This window comes from Chelonia mydas, chromosome 8 (assembly GCF_015237465.2).
Source record: "Chelonia mydas isolate rCheMyd1 chromosome 8, rCheMyd1.pri.v2, whole genome shotgun sequence".
NCBI classification, from domain to species: Eukaryota; Metazoa; Chordata; order Testudines; family Cheloniidae; genus Chelonia; species Chelonia mydas.
This window is the reverse complement of record NC_057854.1, coordinates 65,331,323-65,353,886: the sequence shown is the minus strand read 5'-3', so window position 1 is coordinate 65,353,886 and position 22,564 is coordinate 65,331,323. Positions and strand designations below refer to the sequence as shown.

Below are 22,564 nucleotides of genomic sequence, written 5' to 3'. Positions count from 1 at the left end.
TTTGGGGTGCAGGCTGACAGCTCACGACCCCCCCATGTAATAACCTCGCGACCACCTCAGGGGTCCCAGCCCCAGTTTGAGAATCCCTGTGCTAGGTCAAGCAGCTGTCAGCACTTTAAGGTGTAGATAAACACCCCCCCCCCATGCTTTCCATTGGATACATGAAGCGATCACGGGGGCTCTGCAGGGGCGGGGAAGGTTTTCTGTGGATTGAAGATTTCGTTGACCGCACACCCCCGCGGCAGGTGCCCCCAGGCAGGGCTTCAGGTGTTAGCGCCGCCCGCAGCAGCCCGGCGGCGGAGCAGCGCGCTGCAGGGAGCTGAGGACGCAGGGGGGCAGCCGCAGGCGGAGCGCTGGACTCAGTCTGGGGACCCCCGCCGCCGGCCCCAGGGCAGCGCGTCACGCTCGGGCGGTTCAGCCACCGCCTCCAGCGCTTCCCTCCGCCCCGCACCCCGCCGTGTGTTTCGTGCGTTGAGGCGCCCTCCCGCTCTCTTTCTCCCTCCTCCTCTCGGCTGGCTGCGCGGCGGGCCGGGGCCGCTGGGGGCGCCCGCCCGCCCGCCAAGGGAGCCTCGCCCGGCGGCCGCGCGGCTAGCGGCTCGGCAGCAGGGCCGGGCTTTGCAGCCCTGGCTGGGGCTCAGCGCGGCGCTGCCCCCTCCCCTCGGACAGCGGAGGCGGGTTGGTTTGAAAGGGAGGCGGTGGCTGCCATGTAAGCGGGTCGGGCGGGCGGCAGTAGGAGGCGCCGTTGGGAGCCGGGTGGGCAGCACCGTGGGCAGGGGGCGGGCGTGCCCGTCCCAGCAGCCATGAGCGCGGCAGGCGGGCGGCGGCCGGCCGGGGCGAGGCGCTGAGGGCCCGCCCGGCGGCTCCCCGGCCCCCGCCCATGGCCTTCATGATGATGGTGAAGAAGAAGAAGTTCAAGTTCCGCGTGGAGCTGGAGCTGGACGAGCTCTCCTCCGTGCCCTTCGTCAACGGCATCCTCTTCTGCAAGGTGCGGCTGCTGGACGGCGGCAGCTTCAGCGGGGAGTCCTCCCGGTAGGTGCCTGGCCCCCTGCGCGCCCCGGCCCCTGGCACCAGTCAGGCGAGCGGTGCATGTAGACGTTCCCCGTCGGTATGAAAGCCCGTCCCCGCCAGAGAGACCGGTGCAGCCGCCTTGCCCCGGAGCGCCTTGCAAACCCGCCGCGGTGCAGCCCTTTTGCCTCCAAATAGCCTTGCGCCTCAGATGCCGGCCCCCCCGCCCCAGCAGCCTGGCAGCCCTCTGTCGCTGTAGCCTTGCGATAAAAGCAGTATCCTCTGCTCAGAATTAAAAGCTTATAACCCCCTTCACCCACCAGCCCGCGCTGTAAGTACATCACTTACGAGTTGTCACTTTGCTGCTTTATCTCCAGTGCATGCATCATGGTAACAGTACGTTTGCCAAGAAGGTAACAATTTCATCCATCTCATAGTGGCTTTCTGTTTGTTCTTAGCAAGCTTCTGAACTTAGAAACACGGAAGAGCAAGCAGTTGAGCCTTTTATTGAATATACTTGGTGATTACTAGAGTCCTGTGCGGATACCGCATCCGATCGGCGATCCGCTTATCCGAAGATTTTCAGGGCTCTACTGATTACTGTGCGTGTTGGCTGGGTTATGGGAGTGTACAGTGCAAAGTACTAAACTTAAGCATGCAATATACTACTTTCCTTGCGCAAAGGTGACAGCAGCACTTTACCGTTGGAGCTTCGTCATTGTGGACTTGCTCTTAAATTATTTATTGCTTATGATTGGATTACCCATTTTGAAATGGCGATTAATGAACCACTGCAGAAAGATTAGATGACTCAGAAGTGAGGTGTCCATCCCTGAAGCTTTTAAAAAAATGTTTCTTGCAAGTTTTGCGGGCATTTTGCAGTGGGTTTTAGAGCATCTCTTCTCATATAGACATGGCATTTAGGGTGATGCAACAGCTTGGAAGAAGCTAGCATAGGCTTCAGCTAGATAAAGGCTTGGATAGGCTTCAGCTAGATAAAGTGATTTGCCATACATGCTTCCCCAAATTTCTGTTTATTTCCTCGGTTAAAAAGTAATAGTGTACGCACATACAGAGACACACTGTCTCTCTAAATAAGAGTCATGCTGTTCTAAAGCATGGACTCTCCAGTAAGGGCAAAGTTGTATTGACTTTAAAAGCTCACAGGAATGTAGACTTATTTACTGTAGTCACATTAGTGGGGTTGTTTTTTTTTTCTTCAGTCTCTTCCATATCGATCAACAAGAATGTTAATGTAATAAGAATATGGAAGTCTGTCTGCAGAAATATTGTAGACAGCCAAGAAAATTAGCGCCTAATTACGCCTAACGTAATGTGACTATGTACTGTTTTTTCTTGTGCAGACTTTTTTAAACTAAATTCTGACTTGCATTCTCTTGTCAGTGAAATTGATATATAACATAATATGACTAGAAAGGAAGGACAGTTTTATGTAAAAGAGTGGAAATAAGAATATTCAGGCCCTTGCAACCCAGTTAGTGCAACACATGATTGCAGTCAGCAGTGTCCATTAATGGAAAGACAGCTGGATTCCTTTTTGCCTCATACGTCAGCAACAAAACTGTCAGCTCAGTTCTGACTGCAGAATATTTATTTGCTGCTGACGGTATGTGAGATGGAACATAACTTGATTTTTATCTTTCTAGATACCAGGTGGAAGTTGCAGTGTTGGCAGTTATAAACTCTTTCTATTTTGGCTTGTCAACTTGTTCAGTAAATTCTTGAGAGAATAAATATTCAACCCCAATATATTATTTGTCCACATCATGGATTACAGCTTTGCTTTAATGTCATTACCAAAATGATTACTTGCTGAATTTTTTCAAGGCTGGACAGCTAGAAATTAGTGTAAAAAAATTCTATTGCTATTCAATACTTGTTATTAAATTACAATATATGTGAGTCACAGACTTTACTGAATTATCTGTTTTGATTCTGTGGATGGAAGTATTTTATGAGGATGAAGTTACGTTACCTGGAGTGGCTCCTGAGTGAGAATACCAACCTCCAGGCAGACTCTTGAGAAGCAGGGCACAAACCCCAACCTGTTTATGAGTTCTGTACTTAGATTTCACTAGCCCAGTAACAAGTGTAAACACCTCAAGCACTATACAGCCTTAACATGGAGTTACAGACAGTCCCCTTGGGCATTCCGATCTATCTTGCCACCCAGGCAAGCTTGACTCTGTGATAAGATGGTCACTTTACACCAGAAATCACAATGTTCAGGTTACTTCCAGTCCCAAAGGACAGGTCACTTACCCCAGGTTAATTGTACTCCGATCTCAAATCAAAGAGAGTGCCTGTAGCCAATCCTGTAATAAATTAACTAAAGATTTATTAACTAAGAAAAGAAATAAGATCCTTATTAAAACAGGAAATGCACACACACAAATGAGATACAGCCTTAGATTTTAAAGGGTTATATAAGCTATACAGACGCCCCCCAACTTACACAGTCCTTCCGTTCTGGAAAGCCTTGCGTAACTTGAAGTTTGCCTATGTCGGAAAAGTAAATTCCATTTCTGGCTTATGGAACCTTTTCCATAAGTGCGAATGTGCGTAAGTCAGGTCTTGCATAACCCAGGGAGCGTCTGTATAATAAGCAGCTCTGTATATCCATTAGGGCTGATCCATGCCAAGCAGCACAGGGCTCTCTTGCTTATGTTTAAGAATCTTTGTCCCTCGGAGTCCAGACAGCATAAAGAGACCCCAATTCCTTCTGTTAAGGGATTTTTATGCCCCCCCTGTAAAGTTCAAGCTGATGGGATTAGCAGTTCTGCATATAACCTCTTTGGGGTGGAGCAATTGACAGAGTCTTTGTTCTACAGTGGCCCATTTGGATTCAGTAATCCTTCCTGATGATCAGCAGGTGACACCTTCTGTAGGAATCTAGCATTTTGTATTAGGTAAAGTGTGTTTTTTAATTTCCCACCCCAACCAGTTGAGTTCCAGAGTATCAGAACAAACATTTTACAGTTATAGAATGCACACACATAAGTATTACCTTTATAGCATGGATATAGATATTATAAGTAGGATTCATACACGCAGCCTCCTACTAGCATTCCATAAAGTCTAAATACATTTTTATTACACTAATATCTGTGTTTACTGTACTAACCCCCAAATAAACCAGACTGGTTTCCACCCATGCATTTAACGGTGTTCTGTTAGGCCTGGGGCCTTGGCATGAGCTGGCACCGGGTCTGTCAGCATCACAGATAATTCCACCAAAATGGAGTTTTGGACCGTGCACTTCTGAATCAACTGTAACCTTACACAGAAGTGTAGTCCCAAGTAACTGGGGTGGGGGGTTTTTTGGTGGGAGGAGGGACTTCAGACCAGCAACACTTTACTCTCATCTCATTTCTGTTTAACACACTGCTGAATGATTTTGCTTTAGCAGTAACATGATAATTTTCATGTGCTGATTACTTTAGGTGCTTATATCCCATTACGGTTATAGGCAGACGCTACTGCCTTAGGCCTGGTCTACACTTAACATTTAGGTCGGCGTAGCTAAGGCACTCAGAGGTGTACATGATCCACATCCCGGAGTGCCATAGCTATGCCGACCTAACCCTGTCACTCGGGGTAAGGGTGTTCCTACAATGACAGAAAAACCCCTTCCATCACGATAGGCAGCATCTACACCATGGAATTTTGCCAGCATAGTTACAGCACTGTAGCTATGCTGCTATAAGTCTCTGTAGTGCAGACATAGCCTTACTTGCTTTCTCTAGTTGATGTACAGTATATCATCTGGGAAATCTCTTTATGTTAAAAGACAATAGACTACAACCAAACAGACGCATATGTTGTTGTAAGCCTTGTCCTTCCTTTACCTCACACCCTTATCACTATGTGATGTCAAAGTGAGGCCCCAATCCTGAAAACACACATTCTTAATTTTCATATGTGAGTTAAGCATGTGTCTAAGTGTTTTCAGAGTGAGGGGCCTTAGGTCTTGATCCTGCAATGTGATGTACTTGGGCAGCTCTTAAGGAACTTAGTGGGGCTCCCTGGTGGGAGCAGGGATCCACAAGTACGCACCGAATTGCAAGATTGGGACCTGAGAGGATGAGCCTCCTTAGTTTTTTTTTTTTTTTTTTTTTTTTTTTTTTCCCCCTCTTCGGAGTGTGGTTTTTAAATGGTAATGAGCTGTAAGTTATGTGCTCATATTACAGGAAACCAGAATGCGGGTCTCTAAAAGTTTGGCCTGCAGAGTTGGATGAATCACAAATATGTTGCTGTACTTGTAGAGGAAGGTATAGAATTCCTCTGCAATAGTCCTCTTTATGCCAATTTAGGGAGTGTCAGTGCTATTGGCTCCAGAAAGAATTGCTTTATTCCTACAGAGGTGAACTCAACAAATCTTTTCAATAAGAATATAAGAAATACCATACTGGGTCAGACCAATGGCCCACCTAGCTCAGTATCCTGTTTCTGACAGTGACAAGTACCAATAAAATGAAGGGGTTAGTGTGTTCAGCAGACTTTTCAAACTAGCTTAGTCTTTATTTTTTAAATGAGCATTGTCTTTCTATTTGCATTTATTGTTTAATGTAATAAAATGCAAATTGCACTAGTATTTTTTAAGAATTGGTAATTGTGCTGAAAGTAGTTAACTTTATAGCATTTTAAGATGTTCAGGGAAGCCTGTTAAATGTTTCAGGGAATGATATACAAAATTTTCCAAATGTGTGATAAATTAACCATATTGTCTCCTATGCAGCTTTTTTTTAAGTGTTCACCCAATGTCTGGTAACATAATTGCTTTGGGAGAAACTTAATGGGGTTAGGTGCTCCATTCCTAATGACTGGGTGCTTAACTGCCATCTGTGTCTTTGGAAATCTTCCCTTTTAAGAACAGTAAAACAGCTTTGTAAATGCCTTTCACTTCCTTCCCAACACTTATTTCTTCAAACATGAGATTACAAAAGAGCCAAATATATATCAACATCTTAAGATAGCATCTACATTTGTCAGCAAAATGTGACCGTAAAATACAACGTATATGTGTTATAAGCCAAATGGATCCAAGTAGTCTTATATCCACAAACTGTCTTGCTAAATTGTATTATGTGACTGATTAAATCCCTGATCCTGCAAACACTTTCATATGTCAGTAGTCCCACTGAGCTCAAGGGGAAAATAGACATGTCAGGTAAAAGTTCAGGCTGTTGGAAAATATTTATTCTTCAGCACTGTTATCTCTTCATTATATATTCCTGGGGGCATTCTGCCCCAAAAAATTAAAAATTCTGTACACAATATTTTAAAATTCTGCAAATGTAATTTGTCAAGTTAACACTACATAATCATGCTAGTTTCAATTATTTTGGTAATTTATTTCAAAATACCTGTCAGCAAGTATATCTGTAAAAATACAGATGCGCACACACACACATTCCCCCAGGAGTAGAGAGTTAAAGAAACCCCTATGACAACCTAGTTCCTGTTTCTCTGCCCTCTTTCCCCACAGAGCCCAGCTGGGGGGCCAGTCACCCACAACCCCTCCCCCTAGAGCCCAGCTGCTGTTCTCCCTCCAGCCAATATACCTGCACCCTCTCCTCCTCCAAAGCCCAGCCGCAGGCCCCCGTCCAGAGCCCAGACACCCCTCCTCCGCTCCAGAGACCAGGGATCCAAGCCTAAGTTAATTGTATCCAGTTTGCAAATTAATTCCAATTCAGCAGTCTCTCCTTGGAGTCTGTTTCTGAAGTTTTTTTCTTGAAGAATTGCCACTTTTAGGTCTGTAATCGAGTGACCAAAGAGATTGAAGTGTTCTCCAACGGAGACAGGCCAGTCCTTGCTTACATACAGCCCCCCAACCTGAAGCAAATACTCACCAGCAACCACACATTTGCAAACTTGATACAATTAACTTAGGCTTGAATAAAGACTGGGAGTGGATGGGTCATTACACAAAGTAAAACTATTTCCCATGTTTATTCCTGGCACACACACCCCCCCCCCATTCCTCAGACATTCTTGTCAGCTGCTGGAAATGGCCCACCTTGATTATCACTACAAAAGGTTCCCACCCACCTGCCCCGTTCTCCTGCTGGTAATAGCTCACCTTACCTGATCACTCTCCTTAGAGTGTGTATTGTAACACCCATTGTTTCATGTTCTCTGTGTATATAAATCTCCCCACTGTGTTTTCCACTGAATGCATCCTATGAAGTGAGCTGTAGCTCACGAAAGCTTATGCTCAAATAAATTTGTTAGTCTCTAAGGTGGCACAAGTCCTCCTTTTCTTTTTACGTAATTAGTTATGACCTGTGAACAGTTTTGGGTTAAGTGATTTGCATAGCATCATATAGGAACTCTGTGGCAGAAGCAGGAATAGAATCCAGTTCTCCAGGGCAGCATTCAATTGCTGTAACCACAAGTACTCAATTCTCTTTCTGCAGTCGCCTGCCTCCTTGACTACACATCTTCCAGTTTCTGCAACAAATGAAACAGGAGTCCTACAGACAACAGTCTTCTTCACTGCATAACCTTGATTTATCTCCAGATTAGGTCCATCCACTGCACTGAATGGAAAAAATATGTTATCATGTAATTAAAGATTATCATAATACTTATGCACAAGAGGGCTGGATTAAGATTGCACAGGCCATTTTAATTCTGTCGTTTAATAATCTTTTAATGTAGCTTTCTTATGTGCAATTTCCTACGTCTTTAAAAAAGCAAACAAAAAAATTTAATCCTGTAGCACCATATTGACATCCAGATGGTTCATCAGCAGGGTAGAAAACTTTAAATCCAGTGCATGGACCACTTGAGCTAGCAGTCATAGATTGTTATATTCTGTGTGGACCAGCAGTAGAGCAGGATGAGAGATGCACTATACCTCCTGGTTTCAGTTATTTGTTGACAACAGTGGAATGGTGAGACTCAGGGAATCTTGGGTTTGCTCCTCTCCAGGGCTTGAAATAATTCTCTAGTAGGCACAGACTCTTCTGCTAGTTCTCACCATCCTTCACCCCTTCTACCTCCTCTCCTCCAATTTGTTCCAGTCCTGTCTTTTCCAGTCCCATTCTATCATAGAGGAAGAAATAAGGCAGCCATCCCTAAAAACACTCATGAAAGGATTGCAGACTATCTCTAGGAATGTTTCATCATGATCTCTCAGGAGGATACAAGGGACATCCCTATGTACATAAACTGCTCTGGATGCTGCCTCCCCACTTCTCTCCCCATAACCCTACAGATACCAAATTCTGTCTCTGTTTTTGTACTGCTGTCTCTTGACACCTATATGAATTTTCTCTGGGGACTCAGTATACCCAAAATTTCTGTGTGGAACACTTGGAGTAAGAACCATTCAAGTCAAATTGTTTGTTTTTAAACTATATATACTAGGATAAGGGATTTTTTTTTTTGGTTTGTTTGTTTTGATTATCTTGTTACTGGAGTGTAATGGAATGTAAATGGTTTTCTGAAATGGATAGGTGTAACTATCTGAGGGAAATAAATGGTGCTTTTTGTAAATCCCTTATGGTGGGAATCCACATTTTTGTAGCCTTTAAACCTTGTAAAATCATCAGTTTAATGATACATATGTGCAACTGATATGGCACCTTTACCCCATCCTTTTATAACAAACAACTTAAAAGTCTGGCAACTAGAGCTGTCAATTAATCACAGTTAACTCAATTTGTTTTGAGTTAATCGCTTAACTAGATTTTAAAAATTATTAATCATGATTAATCGCAGTTTTAAGCACACTGTTAAACAATAATAGAATACCAATTTAAATGTATTCAATATTTTTGGATGTTTTTCCACATTTTCAAATACAGTGTATATTTTGATTACAACACAGAATACGAAGTGTACAGTACTCACTTTATATTTTAATTACAAATATTTGCACTAAAAAGATAAAAATAGTATTTTTAAATTCACCTCATACAAGTACTGTATGTAGTGCAATCTCTTTATCATGAAAGTGCAACTTAAAAATGTAGATTGATTTTTTTTTTACATAACTTCCCTCAGAAACAAACAAATGTAAAATTTTAGAGTCTGCAAGTCTACTTCTTGTTCAGCCAATTGCTAAGACAAACAAGTTTGTTTACATTTACAGGAGATAGTGCTGACCACTTCTTACTTACAATGTCACCTGAAAGTGAGAGGAGGCAGTCGAATGGCACTGTTGTAGCTGGTGTTGCAAGGTATTTACATGCCAGATAAGCTAAACATTCCTATGCCCCTTCATGCTTCGACTTGTAGATTGTAGATGTATCTTTTTTACAGTGCAAATATTTATAATTAGCCCCGTACCTGGTCGAAGAGGTCTGCGTACAACGGCAGGTTGGTATTCTCACGGATCTTGGCAAGCAGCATGACAGAGACCTTTTTGTGGTGAATATGGGGCAGTGCTATGTTGCTAAGTATCGATACAGGCACCTTTTGTTGCTATGGCTAAAGTCAGAGTAACAATACACATAGTTTTGTTAAGCTGTACGTCAACCAGCCTCGAGTGAGATGAGACAGGAGCACAGTAATCTGCTGTTGAATAGCAGAGGGCAAGGGCTGATGATTTAAGCATCCGGGTGCTTTCACCCCAGGTTGAACTGGCCAACTTTCTGAGCAGGTTGTTCCGAGTGCTGACTTCGGCTGCTGTCTTCCTCAAATGGTTGTGATATGTTAATGATCTATCCAGTCACACTTATGTAAACTGGGTTTGGATCATAGGCGTGCACAGGACATTTCATTAGTGCGCGCCCAGGGAGTCCTGCCCCCTGACTGCCCCCCTCAGAACTCCCAACCCCCCGCTCCTTGTCCCCCTCCTGGAACCCTGCCCCTAACTGTCCCCGCAGGACCCCACCCCCTATCTAAGCCTCCCTGCTCCTTGTCCCCTGACTGCCCCCTCCTGAGACGACCCCCCCCCCACTATAACTGCCTCCCTAGGACCCTATGCCCTACCTGTCCCCTGACTGCCCCGACCCTTATCCACACTCCCGCCCCCGGACAGACCCCTGGGACTCCCACGCCTATCCAACCGCTCCCTGCCCCCTGACAGGACCCCCAGAACTCCCCACCCATCCAACTCTCCCTGCTCCCTGCCTTCCCTGACCCCTCTCCACATCCCCGCCCCGACAGGCCCCTCCAGAACCTCCGACGCATCCAACCCCCCTGCTCCTTGTCCCCTGACCACTCCCTCCAGAGGCAACCCCCCTCTCCCGGCTGCCCTGCCCCCTAGCCACACCCCTGCCCCCTGACAGGACTCTTGACACGCCCCTTTGGACTCCCGTGCCCTATCCAACGCCCCCATTCCCCATCCCTGACTGCCCCATAGACTCTCTGGCCCATATCCAACCGGCCCAGCCCCCTTACCAAATCGCTGCTCAGAACAGAGTCCCCACCAAATCCCACCCTGTCATGGTTCTCTCCCCACTCTGAACTCTAGGGTACAGATGTGGGGACCCGCATGAAAGACCCCCTAAGCTTATTCTACCAGCTTAGGTTAAAAACTCCCCAGGCACAAATTCCCTCTTGTACCTTGGGTTTAAGTAATTCTGCCACCATCCCATGCTTTTAACAAAGAACCAGGGAAAAGGACCACTTGGAGTTCCTCTTCCCCCAGCAATCCCCCCAAGCCCTTACACTCCCTTTCCTGGGGAGGCTTGAGAATAATATCATAACCAATTGGTTACAAACTGATCAAAGACCCCAAACCCCTGGGTCTAGGAACAATGGAAAAATCAGTCAGGTTCTTAAAAGAAGCATTTTATTTAAAGAAAAGGTAAAAGAATCACCTCCTGTAAAATCAGGATGGTAAATACTTTACAGGGTAATCAGATTCAAAACACAGAGGATTCCCCTCTAGGCAAAACTTTAAAGTTACAAAAAACCAGGATAAACCTCGCTCTAGCAAAGGGAAAATTCACAAGATGACAACAAAAGGTAATCTAATGCGCCTTGCCTTATTTACTTACTCTTTTTGTAATATCAGAGACTTGTACAAGATGGTTTATAGGAGGAGTTTTTTTGACCTGATGCTTCTCTGCTTTCCCCAGAGAACACACCACAAAGCTTTTTTCCCCCCTCTTCTTCCCCAAAGATTTGAAAGTATCTTCTTTCCCCATTGGTCCCTTTGTTCAGGTGCCAACCTGGTTATTTGAGCTTCTTAACCCCTTACAGATAAGGAGGAATTCTAGGCTACCCTTAGCTGTATGGTTATGACACACCCCCTGGACATCCCCTTGACCAGTGAAGTGATGGCACTCACGGGGCAGGTGCAAAGAGTGCCAACCAAGCTGGAACGCAGCGCTGGAAGAGCGCTATGACTGATGTAAGTCAACAAAGGTCACATGTAGCGCTGGGGAGGCGGCGATTGGCTAGGCAGGCCTGGGTGGGTGGGGGGCCAAGAGGGGTCATGGTAGCAGCATGGGGTTCGCTGTGTGACACAATTACAACAACTTTGTGTAGCTGCTGTGGAAGTTTGTACAGGCAACAAATACATCCTGCGTGGGCGGGAGGGGGGGACGGAGGGGGGGACCCTGTCACCGGGGGTGGCAGGTTTGTAGAAATTTTGGTGGTGCCCAGAACCTGCCACTGCCCAAACTCCACCCCAACAAACTCCGCCTCCCACCTGCCCAAGGCTCTGGGAGGGAGAGGTCTGGAGTGCAGGCCCTAGGCTGGGGCAGGGGATTGGGGTGCAGGCTCTGGGAGGGAGTTTGGAGATGGGAGGGGTGCAGAGGTGAGGGCTGTGGGGTGTGGCTGCAGGTGAGGGATTTGGGTGTGGGAGGGGCTCAGGGTGAGAGTAGGGGTGTAAGGGGTGAGGGCTCTGTCTGGGGCTGGGAATGAGGGGTGTGGGGTGTGGGAGGGGCTCAGGGTGAGAGTAGGAGTGTGGGGGTGAGGGCTCTGTCTGGGGCTGGGAATGAGGGGTGTGGGGTGTGGGAGGGGCTCAGGGTGAGAGTAGGAGTGTGGGGGTGAGGGCTCTGGGGCTGGGGGGTTTGGGGTGTTAGGCTCAGGGCTAAGGCGGAGGGTTGGAGTGCAGGGGGATGAAGGCTCTGGCTGGGACTGGGGATAAGGTGTTTGGGGTGTTGGAGGGGCTCAGGGCTGGGGTAGAGGGTTGAAGGGGTGGTGGGGGGGTGAAAGCTCTGGCTGGGGGTGTGGGCTCTGGGGTTGGGCAGGAGTTTAGGGTGCAGGCAGGCTGCTCTGGGACAGGGGCCAGAGAGGAGGACTCCCCCCAGCCCTTTTCCTGCTGGCAGCAGCGAGCTCTGGGGGAGGAGCCCCCCTTTTTTTGCCCTGCCCCCGCAGCACAGTCACCCTCACCACGTCACTGCACGTGCTCCTAGGGCCCCTCTCAGGTCCAGGAATCTCCCTCACTTTCCCCCCGTGGTTGGTGCTGGGGGGTGCTGTGTGCACCTCCTCCCCTGCTGTTGCCCCTGACTGTAGCCTCACTGCGGGTGAAGGATGGGGCTGCCTCCTTGTCCAGCATGGGGCAGGAGCGGTGACTGCGGGGGGGGCCCTGTGCTGGTGGAAGGTCCCGCTGGAAAAGGGAAGGGTCTGAGATGGAAGGACAGGCCCTGGCAGTCAGTGTGCCCTGGCAGTGGAGCTGGGGGGGTACTAGGACCCTGCGGCAGCAGTTGCTGCAGGGAGGCAGCATGGAACTGCACAGAAGAGGCAGGGATGCTCTGCTCCAGGGCCGGGGGAGGTGTGTGGGGGTAGCAAGAGGGGGCTGGGGGAGCTGCGGGGGCGGCGGCAGGTGGGGACACCCGGCCCCAAATATTAGTGGAGCTGGGCCCCTGGGCCGACTCCACTCACCCCGCGCCGCTGGGGCCAGCAGCGCAGCAGCAATGTAAACATGGCTCTTCTGCCATCATTGCCTGCAACTGCTGCATCCTCCTCCCACTGCCCCCCCCCCCCGAGCCTCCAGTGGGCGAGGGGGAGGAGCAGCCTTCCCAGCTGGAGCTCAGGGCATTAGGGTGTGCCTGAGCACACCCCGTGTGCACGCCTATGGTTTGGATCATGCTGCAGGCATTGACCATTGAGGAAAACTTTCAACTCGTGGCTTGCGCTTGCATTATGCAGGTGGAATACCATTATGTAGTAATGGTCTTAGAAAAGCTCAGCTGCAGGCACCATTGACTACAATAGTCTGCCAGGAGCTTCATATCGTCATTCAAGGCCTTGTCAATTTCTGAGAAGGACTGTGCTTGGTAGCTGCAGCAGATGTCATGGCATAGATAAACTAGCGCGAGAGTGTAGCTGGCAGGTGGTTGATGTACACATTGAACAGTATGAGGGAAGCCATTCATCTGACACTTCCAAGAGCTACAGCAGTTGCCCATGTGTATTCTAAACTGCCTGTTTTAGAGAAAGAGCTCTATTATTTCAACCGCCTGAAGTGGGGCAACTCGAGAGAGTTTAAATAAAAGCCCTCTGTGCCAAACTGCGTCATAGACTGTGGTCAAATCTAAGAAGATGGCTTCTGTCTTTAGATTTTCTTGAAAACCATTTTTGATAAAGATGGTCGAGGCCAGGACTTGATCACAGGTGCTGCGTCCTTTCCTAGCCTGCTCAACTCGGAAGACATTGTTCAAATTCGGAGCAATTTGTTGGCAGATCAAATGCTCAAACACCTTGAAACACAGCAAGGATATTGGGCGGTAACTCGACATGTTGTAGGGGTCCTTTCTCGGCTTAAGAATGGCAAATCCAGACTCCAGCGAGAAACTGCTGAATTGGAATTCATTTGCAAATTGGATACTATTAATTTGGGCTTGAATAGAGACTGGGAGTGGCTAAATCATTATGCAAGGTAGCCTGTCTCCCCTTGTTTTTTTCCTGCAAAACCTCCCCCAAGACGTTCTGGTTAAACTTGGATTATTGCTGTGCACATTGTAAGATGAGCTGTTGCCAGCAGGAGAATGAGTTTGTGTGTGTGGTTTTTGGAAAAAGGGGGGGTGTGGGGGGAAGGGGGGGGGGGATGAGAAAACCTGGATTAGTGCTGGAGGTGACCCACCTTGATTATCATGCGCATTATAAAGAGGGGTTTCAAAGGGGGATGGGCTGTTGCCAGCAGGAGAGTGAATTTGTATGTGTGTGTGGGGGGGTGGGGGGGGGGGGAAGGGTGAGAAAACCTGGATTTGTGCTGGAAATGGCTCTACTTGAGGATCACTTTAGATAAGCTGTTGCCAGCGGGGGAGTGAGGTGGGAGGAAGTTTTGTTTCATGGTCTCTGTGTGTATATAATGTCTTCTGCAGTTTCCAAGATATGCTATGCATCCGATGAAGTGAGCTGTAGCTCACGAAAGCTCATGCTCAAATAAACTGGTTAGTCTCTAAGGTGCCACAAGTACTCCTTTTCTTTTGACCTGGAGGTTATTGAGCAGTGCCCAGCTGCTGGAATAGGTGAAGTCAAGCTTCTCAGTAGAGTCCTTCCAGAGACTCAGTCAGGCAGTCAGTGATATCCAGGTCACCAGATAATTCAAATGTTCTGAGCAAGGCTTTGCGTTCAGCATTCAGACAAGGAGTGTAAATTGGATGGCAGTCCCGTGGTATAGCTAAGCATGTGGCTTTATAAATGGCTCCTTGAAATCAATGGTAGGCTTCATCGACTGGGATACAATGTGATGGAATGGTAACCACACTACATTCCAGTGTGTCACAGAACTTTTCTCAGTCTGCCTTGCAGAAATTCCACTAATGCTTGATTGAGTTTCAAATGATGTGTAGCTGGAGCCATGGGTGGCTGGTGACCTGGCTGTTGAGGGAGAGGGGCCATAGGCTAGTCTCCCCCATCTTCTGCTCCCTTCCCCTGCAGAAGCCAAGAGCACACCCACCACGGCCCCCAGCCCCAGTGCTGAGCGGCTAGGGGGTGAGGAACCAGCCCCGGTGTGCGGGGGGGGCAAGGACCCAGCCCCGGCATCAGCCACCCTGAGTTCCTGCGGGAGGTAGACTGCCTAGCCCCAACCAGCCTGGGCCAGCTAGGGCAGAGCGTTGGGAACTGCAGGAGGGGGCCTGGCCTGGGGGCAGAGCATGGGCGGGGCCACACTAGGCTGTTCGGGGAGGCACCCATTGCTGGAGCCCAATATGAATAAGTTATGGTCTATGCTGGCTATGAGGAAAGTTATCAAGTACTATACCGTTCACTGATTGTGAATGACCGCCTAGCGAACTGACCGAACAAAGATCGGGCGAGTACTTTTTTGACCATCTAGCAGAAAGAAATGTGTCATGTTGTTTTGCACTGTGAATCAACACAGTCGTTAGTCACTGTTCACCATCATCATCCAAATCAGCGTACCCCCCACCTGAGAATGGGGGCTATTAAAATTGCCAACCAAGATTGCACCTATCTCTCTCACCAACTGAAGTTGGTCAAATAGAGAAGGTGGGTCAGGTAATATCTTTTATCTCATATCATTGGACCAAAATGGTTACAATAATACTGCAAACGAATTAATGGTGCTCACTTAAAACAGCCTGCCAAAGTTCTTGTTTTATCTAAATGACTTTCACTTTTTGTAACTTGGATATGTGAAAGAAAGAGAAGTAAACGTGTCTAGAAGAGAAAGGTTACTCCGACTATACAATTAAAAAGAAAAGAACACATTTAATTATTCATTTACTTATCTTAATAGTATCTGCATCAGTACAAATGTAAAAAGCATCGGTGTGTAGCAGAGAAATGTATAAAAGCCATAAATAACTTTTTAAACTCCATAATCACCTTCCCTTCCCCCTAAACAAACCAGCCCAAGTATTGACTGTGATGACACTGCACTATAACTAGTTAATTCTGTTTTCACGAGCTAGTTTTCATTTTCTTTTAATGCTTTCAAATTACTTTCATGTAAAAAGCATCTGATGACCTATTTTACTGACTGACATGTTTGCTGTTTTTTCCATAGTACCCAGCCTTGGCAAGTTCAATTCAAATTGCTCTCTAGGTGTTAAAATCAAACTTTTGTTGGGAACTTTTTTAGGACGTTACTGGCTGTTCATACAGATGATAAATATAAATCAGGTCCTGCTGAAACTCAAGGGATCTTACATAAAATAGAACTTGAAGCGGTATTCAATAAAAGGCTTACTAATTTGTATTAGGTAAGCAATACTTTTCTAAGTCTTTGTAGGTCAAATGTAAGTAGAGCTTTCATGTTTCAGATAATACAAAGTTACTCTATTTCTGTTTTGTTTTGAGGCTGGATTGCTTAGCAGAGCTTTGATGCATCACTACTCTGTTTTTGCACAACAGTGGAAGAAAATTAAGTAGCAAGATAAAAGAAAGCAGTTAAAACAGATAAAGTCTTATCTGTCTTTTCAAAAACTAAACTATTCAAATAGCTTTAAATAACATAAGATGAACATTAACAAGATAAAACAGGAGTACTTGTGGCACCTTTGAGACTAACAAATTTATTAGAGCATAAGCTTTCGTGGGCTACAGCCCACTTCATCGGATGCATAGAATGGAACATATAGTAAGAAGATAGATATATATACACAGAGAGAGAGAGAGAGAAAGAGAGAAGGTGGAAGTTGCCATACAAACTGTAAGAGGTAATTAATTAAGATGAGCTATTATCAGCAGGAGAAAAAAACTTTTGTAGTGATAATCAAGATGGCCCATTTAGACAGTTGACAAGAAGGTGTGAGGATACTTAACATGGGGAAATAGTTTCAATATGTGTAATGACCCAGCCACTCCTACATAGGACAGGCCCAACAAAGAAAATAACAGAACTCCACCAGCTGTCACCTTCAGTCCCCAACTAAAACCTTTCCAGCGCATCATCAAAGATCGACAACCTATCCTGAAAAATGATCCCTCACTCTCACAGATCTTGGGAGACAGACCAGTCCTCGCTTACAGATAGCTCCCCAACTTAAGCAAATACTCTCTAGCAACCACACAACAAAAACACTAACCCAGGAACCTATCCTTGCAACAAAGCCCGATCCCAACTCTGTCCACATATTTATTCAAGTGACACCATCATAGGACCTAATCACATTAGCCACGCCATCAGGGGCTCGTTCATCTGCACATCTACCAATGTGCTGTATGCCATCATGTGCCAGCAATGTCCCTCTGCCATGTACATTGGCCAAACCAGACAGTCTCTGCGCAAAAGAATAAATGGACACAAATCTGACATCAGGAATCATAACATTCAAAAACCGGTAGGAGAACACTTCAACCTCTCTGACCACTCAGTAAAAGACTTAAGGGTGGCAATTCTGCAACAGAAAAGCTTCAAAAACAGACTCCAACGAGAAACTGCTGAGCTTGAATTAATATGCAAACTTGATACCATTAATTTCCGTTTGACTAGAGACTGGGTGTGGCTGGGTCATTACACATATTGAATCTATTTCCCCATGTTAAGTATCCTCACCTTCTTGTCAACTGTCTAAATGGGCCATCTTGATTATCACTACAAAAGTTTTTTTTCTCCTGCTGATAATAGCTCATCTTAATTAATTAGCCTCTTACAGTTTGTATGGCAACTTCCACTTTCTGTCTCTATCTGTGTGTGTATGTCTTCTTACTCTATGTTCCGTTCTGTGCATCCAGTGAAGTGGGCTGTAGCCCATGAAAGCTTATGCTCTAATAAATTTGTTAGTCTCTAAGGTGCCACAAGTACTCCTGTTCTTTTTGCGGATACAGACTAACACGGCTGCTACTCTGAAACCTGTCATTAACAAGATATTTCAACACAAGGGCCCTAGATTTATCCCCCTCTTCTCTTTGTGATTAGGAATAGGTGACTTGATTGAACAAATGGTCACTAAGGTAATCAGTGCCATGCCTCCTGGCTTTGTTTTTAATAGAAATATTAAAATAAATGACTATCTCTTATACTACAGTATTTATTTTGTTCTTTTCTTTGTGACTTCATCCATATGCTCATTACTATTTAGAGAGAAATGTGTAAATTCCCTTTAACATAAATTAAAGAGTTTGGTATCAGTCTGCCACTGCTAGTGACCAGGAAAACTCTCCTAAAGGATGAGCTAGAAAGACTGCATCCTTCCTATTCACTCAGACATGAAATCCCTGGTATTGCACCTAGACGGAAAGCTCATGGTTGTAATTCTCTGTCTTGGTAAGAAGGAACTATATTTTCCCCTGGCCATGTCAGGAGTGATTCACACGGGCAGGAGAGTGTAGGGAAGCTTCTACTTCCACTTCCTGTGCTGTATTTGTCTTGAGGTTAAATGAAGGAACCTTCAACTAACTGACATATTTCAAAGTCTTTAAAAACAATCAAATAACACTTTAAAAAAAAAAAAAGCAAAAAACATACGTAAATGTGTAGGAGTCTCAAGTGGGGCAGTGGGTGAATGTATTTGTCTTCTGTCTCTGTAACATAAAGATAAGGATTGAAATTCTGCTCAGGTGTCATCAGAGCTCCATTTACTAACTTCTCAGTTTTGTCAAATGGAAAGAGTTGTTTTTAGAGGCCACCAGTCATGTTAGAGCCCTCAGTGGAATGGCAGGGATGTTACATGTCAGGATTAATTAGTCTTGCACAAAACTGTATGGGGAAGCTTGTACAATTCCTCCTTGTGTTATGCCTAACTTAAGCTAGTTGGCTTTAGCTCTTCACTTTTAGGCACAGTAAATGAACTAATTTACATAAAATCCTTTCCCTTACTGCTGACCTAATGATTAGTCCAGTCATCTTTCTTCTTAGTGTCAAGTCTGTATACTCTTGCATGGTTGAGATGCAGCTTATCTATTTCACTTCGCTTTTCTATGAAAATGAACTTAGTTGTCAATTTTTTTTTTTCCCACCCAGCATGTTGCACTGTGCGTATCACAAGAGCTGTACTAAACACTGGAAGTACTGAACATGGTTAGACTCCTTTTTTAAAAAAAGGAAAAAGAAGTTTGTTTAATTTTTCATCACATAAAGACATTTTAACAAAGATTTTGATAAGTAACTGAGTTGAAGTGGCACAAGCCTGAATGTTTACTCTAATTTGTCCAGTGGTCTTTTGTGGTTTTGACTGCATATGTAGTTTTTTAGACGTTTGTTTATAATGGCTGTCTGTCTCCTTTTTTCTTTTCTTCCCCGCCTCCTTTTTGCAGGGAGGTAGTGCAGGCAAACTCTGTTCACTGGAAGAAGAAGTTCTTATTTATGTGTAAAATGAGTGCCAGTGCCACTACAGGCATTCTGGATCCTTGCACCTGCAGAGTATCTGTACGGAAGGTAAAAACAGCATTTTTCCTCTTCTAGACCATAATTTTTTTCCCACAGTAGCTCTCATCATTTGCTACTGTCATCTCTATTTTTATAGAGCTAGCAGACATTATAAAATGAATTGTACCTGTAGCCATGTAAAATACTCATTATTAGTAAACATAGTTTTGTCATCTGACCATTGCTCACTTAATTCTAATTCACATATTGTAATTTGAGGGAGCTGTAACAATTAACATAATTTATGCTAGCTAAATGGCATAACAGCCAGCTATGATTAATTTTAAAATTAGTTCTGAACTAAGAACCACCTCCAGTGTGCAAGATCTCCCTTCCCCTCCTGGTCATCTCTCTTGGCTTCCTAATGGGGTCCCTGGGTAGCCCTGAGAAGAAGCTGGGAGAAGCACACTCTCTTTTTAAGTGGTTTTGCTGGTTCACAACTTAAGCAGCATAAGTACATTGCTACTTTTGTTATATGATTTTTCAAGTATGATGTTAATATATGAAGCCCAAAGAATTTGTATGATTTCAAACGGAACATTCATAGTGTTTTATATATGCACTGGTATTTTCAGATAGCTATCAAACAAGATAACTTTCTTTTAATAATTTATGTTGTAACATAACCAAGGTAGGTCAGTGCAGATGCAGTTTCAGCATAGTTACAGAAGGATTAAACTCTCACATTATAAAACTTATCTTCAATTATATTAAGGTACTAAATGTACCAGAAATTTTTAAGAGCCTGCAGATTGAATGTGTTCAGTTGTACCTCTGGCAGTTGTAACAAGGTGACTGCGTCTTTCTACTCTGCCACAGACAGATCTTCTCTACTGCTGTGGGAATTCAGAGTCTTTTGAAAAGATTAGAGTGAGGAAACAGTAATGCCTTCACTTTTAAACACGAACTCAAGGACAAGTAATATATTTAAACTGCTTATTCTTTCATCCAGTAACAGCTGGCTTCACTTCCTGGGAAATGCCCAACTCTTCCTGGTCAGTGACTGATGCAGTGCATAGAAGTCCAGAGCAAGAAGCAGCAAGCTTAGGGTATGTGTACACTGGAGCTGGGAAATTGCCTCCCAGCTGGGGTAGACAGACTTGTGTTAGCAGGGCTGAAGGCACTATGCTAAAAATAGCTGTGTGGACATTGTGGCTCCAGTAAAGACACAGGCTGGTTTTCTGAGCTCAAGTCTAGTGGCTCAGATGGGCTTGAGCTTGGGTGATTAGCCTGAGTCTCTGCCAGAATCACAGCGTCCACACAGCAATTTTTAGCATGCTAGCTCAAGTCCCGCTACCACAAGTCTGTCTACCTGAGCTGGGAAACTCATTCACAGTTGTAGTGTAGACATACCATTAGAGGCCCTGAACTTGTGCCATGTACTGGCTTGATTTTCCTGATCTCCAGAAGGGCATCTCCTGCACTTCTTACCCCAGCAGCAGAAACAAACTGGTGCTGTAGCACTGAACAGCTGTCTGTCTCTCCTGAGGTGACTTCGTGAAGGCAGCAGGGATTTTTTTGTTTTGTTTTGGGAGCCATCCAACTGTATGCACTAGAAAATAAATTGGATGACTTTTGTATTTTTATTTAATTACCAGCTGGTTCCTCAACATTCAGGGGTAGGTGTTAGAAATTTTGTTTTTTTTGCAAAAATGCTTATTTCACAAACCAGGGTATGTAGTTGGTGGGCCCCACAGTGATGGGGGTTATGCACACCCCTTCACCATTTGGATGGGGAGAAGTTGGGTTTCTTCAGTTTACTTCTCCCCTCCCCTCCTGGTGATCTCTTTTGGCTTCCTGCTGGGTCCCTGGGTAGCCCTGAGAAGAAGCTGGGAGAAGCACACAAGGTCTGTTCCTGTTACAATTAGCAATACAACAGACTAATACTATGGCAATATTGTGTTCAGATATCTCTTAAAATATGTGTACGTGTTGGGTTCCTTCAAAAAGGCAATACAGACGCTCCCCGACTTACGCAATCATTCCGTTCCGGAACGCCTTGCGTAACTCAAGTTTTGCGTAAGTCGGAAATGTATACCTGACCATTAAGTGCAAAAAAAAAAAACAACAACAACCCCAAACCCTCCTATTTCTGGCTTATGGAGCTTTTTCTGTACATGTGGATTTGCATAAGTCGGGTCTTGCATAACTCAGGGAGCGTCCGTATTTTAAATTTTTATGACTTTTTTTAGTTACTAGTGTGTGTTTCTTTTTGCAGGAGTTAAAAGGTGGAAAGGCATTCGCAAAGGTAAATGGACATGATCTATTCCATAAACTGACACTTCCTTCTTGCTGTCTTATGCTCGTTATATAATTTATCTTAATAATAGGCTAGAATACCTATCGTTCTAATACCAAAAATGATCTTCCAGCTCATCTATTTTTGTAGAGGTACTGATATTTGAGCGGTAGCTTGGACATACTTATTTTGTATAGTAATGTCCCCCCCACACCTCCACCTCTCTTGGAGTTAGTTTTTCTTTGCCTCTCAAGAATGATGGAAGTCTTTACTTCTATATTTTTTGCGTGTATGGGATTTTAAATATTTAGAAAGCATTCCTAGGGTTTTTTTAGGTGAAGTTGAAACTAAGAGTATAGCTGAGCAGCATTTGGCATTTAAACATATTAAACAGTATCAATTCTAACAATATTTACAAGGTTTTGTAGACCTGATTTTTTTGTGTTGTTTTTCTTTTCTAATGTAACTTCCTTCTTTTCTTTTCTTTTTTTTTTTTTTTTGAGTCCATCCCTTCTGCATGAATCCTTCTCATTCAAATGTGATTAAAGGCTAATAACTAGTACTAATTATTGTGCATACAGTAACTGGCCCTGGATTATATTATGATATCTAACTCTTCATTCTCTCTTAATAGCTGGGCTTTGCAGACCTAAACCTTGCAGAGTTTGCTGGATCGGGAAATACCACTCGTCGCTGTTTATTGGAAGGTTATGATACCAAAAATACCAGACAAGATAATTCCATTCTCAAAGTAATTCATGGTTTTTTTTTTTTTTCCATCATACTATTTGAGGTAAAAGTGTATTTTTATTAACTGCATAAGGGAAAAACAGGAACTAATATGTTGTGGAACTGAAAACCATAAACATTACAGCCAAGCGTTTAACAAGGTTTAAAATATATTTGCTGTTGCTGAAAATCCTCTCTGTCAGTAATCATTCTTACTGGAGGAAGACTGGACATGTAAGTAATATAATGCAGTGAAAATCTTAGCCTTATTTTTGCGAACCAAGTGACATCCATACAAGCAACAAATTGGTGGATTATTTTTGTCAGTTTTGGAACTCTGATTAGTGAGCTATATAGGAGAACTATTTTTAAGTATTAAATTAATT

At 44.7% G+C, this 22,564-nt stretch overlaps 1 protein-coding gene across 10 annotated transcripts in view; it reads left to right on the top strand.

Moving 5' to 3' along the window:
* Positions 1–270: 270 nt before the first annotated feature.
* The window catches only part of FAM102B (family with sequence similarity 102 member B), a 40,207-nt gene continuing 17,913 nt past the window's right edge, over positions 271–22,564 (top strand). Inside the window, exons 1-5 of one of the 10 annotated variants that reach the window (XM_043552803.1) lie at positions 894–1,029; positions 15,908–16,103; positions 19,099–19,219; positions 21,429–21,458; positions 22,084–22,242. In XM_043552803.1, the coding sequence (XP_043408738.1) occupies positions 19,148–19,219; positions 21,429–21,458; positions 22,084–22,242 (261 nt within the window). In that variant the 5' untranslated portion in view covers positions 894–1,029; positions 15,908–16,103; positions 19,099–19,147. The other 9 variants (XM_043552806.1, XM_043552798.1, XM_043552799.1 and 6 more) reach the window with 9 other exon arrangements.